This window comes from Zalophus californianus, chromosome 9 (assembly GCF_009762305.2).
Source record: "Zalophus californianus isolate mZalCal1 chromosome 9, mZalCal1.pri.v2, whole genome shotgun sequence".
Classification (NCBI taxonomy): Eukaryota; Metazoa; Chordata; class Mammalia; order Carnivora; family Otariidae; genus Zalophus; species Zalophus californianus.
Window position 1 is genome coordinate 25,349,934 of NC_045603.1, and position 6,000 is coordinate 25,355,933.

Consider the following 6,000-nt stretch of genomic DNA (forward strand, 5'->3'; position numbering starts at 1 on the left):
AGTTTTTTAGTAAGACATTAAAAAAAAAAAAAAAAAGAAAAGCTTTGGGCATCTGAGCCACCCTCCAGGAAGTAAACTATACTTCCTCATCAGGTTTCTGCCAGAGTCAAAGAATCCACTGAGTTCATCACAATTGAAAACATAAGTGCAATTATTCAAAGAATTCTTAAAAACATGTTTACTCACTTTGAAGAAAAGACTGGAACCTGCCAAAGCAAAACCAGACACTCTTTCATTTCACTTTGTTTTTCCATTTTTACAAGTTCAATAGCTAAGGCCAAAGAAAGCTGATAAGAAAATTCGGAAACCTTACACACCAACTAGCTTCCTCTGCTACTTTATGAAAAGGAACAATCTAATTGACAACCCTGTAAATTCATTCATTCCCACATTCATACATACATTTACTCATTCATTAATCAATTTAAGATATCAAGACTAGCACTAAAGTATTATATTTTCTTTCTCTATGGAAACAAAATAAACTTTGTGCCCTCAAACATGTAGTAAAGTAGATGTTGAAAGCAAAAAATAAGAAAATAAAAAGTAAATGCTAGTAAGTGATACAACAGATAATGTTATTTTCCATGCTAATTTTTGGCATGATGCTGCTCCATAATTAATGAATTTATTCAGTATAATTTCTATCAGTTCAATGTATATTCATACTTTAAATTAATGGCAAACTCCTATAGTATTTGTTCTCTTGATAGTTTCAAAGTAAATTCATTTAAAATACTAAACTTAACAATGAAGTTTCCTAAAAATTATTTATTGTATTTTTATATGAGGATTTTATTACTTTAGGTATAATACAAACAATATCAAGACCATTATATTTTAATTAGTCCATTAATTAAATATTGGGATTCTTTTTCATGCAGATGCTAAGGTTACTCTTTAAATAATTTAAATACCTTATAACCCTTCTTTCACTTGTGCTCTCTGGTGTTAAAGTCTCTATCATTATTATCCCTTTCTCTCTCTCTTTTTTTTTTGAAAACACCATCATAGCTATGTTTAAGTTTAGGGCTGATTTCTTTTAATAATATTTTAAATAACTCCCTTATTATAGAAGCTATCACATATACATTAAAAAAATTTAGAGGAAAATTTAAAATTTCAGTTTCTTACCTCCAGAGATCCTCTCTGTTGACAGCTTAATGCAAATCTTTCAAGGTCTTTCTCTGTGCATGTACGTATTATATTTTTTAACCAAAATAAAATCATAGTATGCTCTATTCTGTAACCTACTTTATTTAGTTAGTGATCATTGCCTTCAATTATAGTTTATTCTCATATACTCTAATACTCACACTGTATTCCAATTCCGTAACTGGTCCCAAAATGTCCTTTAGAACTGGTTTGTCCTTGTCAGTGTTCAATCCAGGATCACACATTGTATCTAGTTTTTAAGACTCTCAAGTCTCTTTTACTCAAGCACAGTTCCTTTTTTAATTGTTGTTGAAGAAATAATTAGTGTTGAAGAATCCAGGCCAAGTGTCCTGTAGATTATCTTACCTTCTATATTCGACTGGTTGGTTCCTTGTCATGTCATTTAGCTTGTCCCTCTACCTCCCATGTTTCTTGTAATCTCTAAAAATATCTTGATAGATTCAAGATAAACATTTTGATTAGAATGCACTAGAGATATTGCTGGGTATGTACTTCATGTTAAATCATATCGGAAGACACATAAGACCTGGATAACCCACCATCAGGGTTGCTAAACTTGACCCTTGGGTTAGAGTGATGACAGCCTGATCTCTCCATTGGGCAGTTTTGTTTTCCCTTTTGAGATTAGAAAGTAATGAGTGTGATGTTATTTAGTCATGATACAAATATCCAGTTTCCCATTGACCGTTGATTTGATGATGTTACCACCAACTGGTAATCCTTCCTGAATCAATAATTTCATTAGAGCTTGAGAAACGATGTTTTTCTGATTCCCCTCATTTACTAGTTGACATTCTTCTGTAAGGGGATTTTCTCTTTCAATCTGGGCTATGGATTACCATTCAATATAGTTCCTATTTAAACACAGGGTAAATGCTAAATTCTTTCCTTATAACTCCCAAAGTGCTTACCTTGCAAAGTAAGTAATGGTCTTAACAGCTGCTTCAAAAGATGACAAACCAATTTTTTTCTGGATTTTTCTTTTTTGAGTATCATTTTGGAATTATGGATTTTTGTTGATTCAGTATGTTTCAATAGATACCATCATTATGTTCCTTGGTGCTCAAATTATCACAACTTTAACAAGTTGTAACCCTTTCTTGCTAGCTCCCATGTCCTTTTACAATGATCCCCATTAATCTTTGAGAGCTTCCTCGATTTTTAGCACAATAAGATATCCCATGCTACATTGTATCTTCCTGTCCTGGGCCTGCAACAGCATTTCTGCAAGAAGCCTTGTTTTCTTTGTTTTGTTTTGTTTTGTTTTGTTTTTAGTGAGATCTGTTTAATTAGAGAGCACAGTATGTCTACTATAGGTGTTCATTGCTGCTGGAGCCTTTTGTTTTTAGATCATTTCAGTGGATGAACAAAAAATATATATAATATAGTAATATGTTTTATTTTTATTTTATTAATATATATTTATATATATACATATAAACCCATGAGTTTAAATTGATATTTTCAGGTTAATTTTAACATCTATTATTTTTTCTTAAGTTTTAAAATATATGTCTCTTTATCTTGGAAAGTTCTCTTTTATAAACATAATTACTTATTTGCTCTGTCCTATAATATTAAAGAAAACTGTTTCAAAATACCAATATTGATAGTATTACAAACACCTACTGAAGGAGATTAACATATTTCCTTTTTTGATGTATAGGTAATGAGACTGTCCTTTCATTTCTGTATGTCAACCAAAATTTTTTATTTGAAGCCTGAAATGAATTTTGAATTACAAAGGTCTGGTGAAGTCTCATCTTTTTTTTTTTTTAAGATGACAAACAAACGTCCTATATTCCAAAAACACATTTACTTTCTATAGGAGATATGTGTCACTTTGTATCATTCATAACTCCTTTTTTTTCTCCTCTTATCTCACTTTTTTATTATATTATGTTAATCACCATACATTACATCATTAGTTTTTGATGTAGTGTTCCATGATTCATTGTTTGCGTATAACACCCAGTGCTCCATTCAGTACGTGCCCTCTTTAATACCCATCACCAGGCTAACCCATCCCCCCACCCCCCTCCCCTCTAGAACCCTCAGTTTGTTTCTCAGAGTCCATAGTCTCTCATGGTTCATCTCCCCCTCCAATTTCCCCCTCTTCATTTTTCCCTTCCTGCTATCTTATTTTTTTTTTTAACATATAATGTATTACTTGTTTCAGAGGTACAGGTCTGTGATTCAACAGTCTTACACAATTCACAGCACTCACCATAGCACATACCCTCCCCAATGTCTATCACCCAGCCACCCCATCCTTCCCACCCCCCAGCACTCCAGCAACTCAAAACTCTCTTCCAATATGTTTTTCCAAATGGTTGTCTCACTTTTATAAAAATCCTCCTTAATATGCACTACCATACATAGTGAGTCTCCAAGAAATACTAATTTATAGCAGTATGCTAAGTACCCACAGGATCCTTCTTTACCCTAGAAGGTAGTATAACATAAAGTAAAAATTCTACAGCTAGACAGACCTGAGCTTGAGTCAGAGTGCTACTATTCACTGGGAGACACTGAGCAAGTTTTGTAATCTTGCTGAGCCTTAGTTTCCTTATTTGTAAAACAAGAAAAAAAATACCTACTTCATAGGGTTATTTTCAAGATTAAATGAAATAATAAGCCACTTAACACATAGTAAATGCTTATTAAGTATGTAAGCCACTTAACACATAGTAAATGCTTATTAAGTACCAGCTATCACTGCCTGGGACTCCCTATTTCAACTATGAATATATAAAACCATGAACCGTGCATATAAAACCACTGAAGTCACATCTCCTCCCCCACTTCAATACATTATGATACTATAGAGCCCCTAACTTTGTTCTCTTTTAGGTTTGGAGTACCTTGTGGCAGGACATGAAGATGTAAGAACAGGCAAACTAGTCGTGAATATGAAAAGTTTTGTCCAGCACTGGAAGCCAGCCCTTGGAAGAAAAGTCATGGATATTTTAAAAAGAAAGTGCAAGTAGCAACAAAGGTATATAGCACATAATGACACTTCTCTATGTAGAAAACACAAGCTTAATGGAAAGGAGACCTCAAAAACAAAACTGGAATTTTTTAAGTGCCAAAATATATAGAAATATTCCAATGCATGGGCCTAGTCTAACCTGTCTCTTTGGGGGCCATGTTTAAATACAGTTTGTTTTATAAAGACAAATGAAAAATCCTACACTGATAACTGCCTCCTATGGGACTGATTCTGTAATTCATAACTATTCAGAGTATTTTTAATAGCAGTATGATATTTAGCAGTAATGCATTAAGAGGAGTACATCTAACAAGGACTCCTTCCAGCTTCAGATATGTTACTTCTATTTGTGCTACTTAAAGTAATTAAGGAGATTTTAAGGACTCCCCAACCCTACTATCAAAAAAAGGTTTTTCTTAAAAAAGAGCCTGCCTTTGTGTGATGTGTGTGAACTTTGGTCTATGGAGTGTTAAATGGAATCTCTCCACATGTATATACTATTTCCTTGTATAAAGCACTTTACTACCTACCACTTGTGTTGGGAAAGTTGGAAGACCATGGTTGACAGAAAGAAAAATAAAGGGCGTGTAAGAAAACCTACTGAAACAGAAGCACTGTCACTACGTGTGGACAAAAGGAAGTTGTACGTGTTAGCTCTGAACACTTGGAAAAAACCCAAAAGGAGAACATGTTTGCATATGAAGTCTCAGCTTCAGGCTAGAGGTTAGATTCCACAGATACCAGCCATGATGAAAAATTTTTTTAAAAACTAAACAAAATGAGACTTTAAAATAAGAGGAAGAAGAAATCTTAAGAGTAGAAATATGCTTGGATGAAAAGGAAATGGACTTTAAATTTTTAAAAGCTCATTTATTTGCAATGCACTTGTATACACGGCAGAAATTATTGTAGACACAGAATTTGTTTTATTTTTCTGTTTAGTATTTAAACCTGAATGTTGGAACAGTTTCCTCCTTATCTTTATTAACAGTATATGGCCATTACACTTACTCATTTTTTTGACACAGTGTATGTGATAGTTCACCAAACTACAGTTTTCATTATTACTCATATTCCGTACCCATGCACAACCACAATACATACAGTTTCTTCTGTACTTGAATATACAAAACATAAACCACAGTGTCATAAGATTAACTTCACATACAGAACATATTTTTTTTCCTGAGGTCCTGTGGACTTGCAAAATATATATATATATATTGCTCTGTTAATTTTTTATATTTCATATATGTAATAAAGGAATATGATTTCCTGATTTTTGTCTCATTTCCTGGTCAACTCTCCTAAAGATTACTTTGTCTTAATGAGGGAACTCAAACCTAATTCCTTAAATTAAGAAAATGAAAGAAGGGCCTGGTATTTCTACTCTTTTACTCTGGGGTGTGGGGATAGCATGGAAGCTAATTCGGATGGGATTAGTTTCTGTAGCCTTTGGACATGAACTTTTATCAGATGAAGTGCATTTTATACTACATTTACTTGTTAAAAAGCAATGAAAGTTCACTGTTGAAAATACAGAAAACCAGGGCACCTGGGTGGCACAGCTGGTTAGGCATCTGACTCTTGGTTTCAGCCAGGTCGTGATCTAAGGGTAGTGAGATTGAGCCCCACATCAGGCTCCATGTTTATCAGAGAGTCTGCTTGAGATTCTCTCTCCCTCTCCCTCTGCCCCTCCCACTTGTGCTTGCTCTCTCTAAAATAAATAAATAAATCTTAAAAAAAAAAAGAAGAAAATACAGAAAACCGTATCAGGAAAAAAAAAGACCTACATTTAAACCATCCTGTGATGAGAGCTGTTAGCATTTTAG

General features: G+C 33.5%; 1 protein-coding gene across 7 annotated transcripts in view; it reads left to right on the forward strand.

Annotated features, from left to right (window-relative positions):
- Positions 1–5,447, forward strand: part of NTN4 (netrin 4) — a 108,838-nt gene extending 103,391 nt beyond the window's left edge. For 6 of the 7 annotated variants that reach the window (XM_027594986.2, XM_027594987.2, XM_027594982.2 and 3 more), the window contains one exon: positions 4,030–5,447. In XM_027594986.2, coding sequence (XP_027450787.1) covers positions 4,030–4,166 — 137 coding nt within the window. In that variant the 3' untranslated portion in view covers positions 4,167–5,447. The remainder of the gene's footprint in view (positions 1–4,029) is intronic. The other variant, XM_027594981.2, reaches the window with a different exon arrangement.
- Positions 5,448–6,000: the final 553 nt, after the last annotated feature.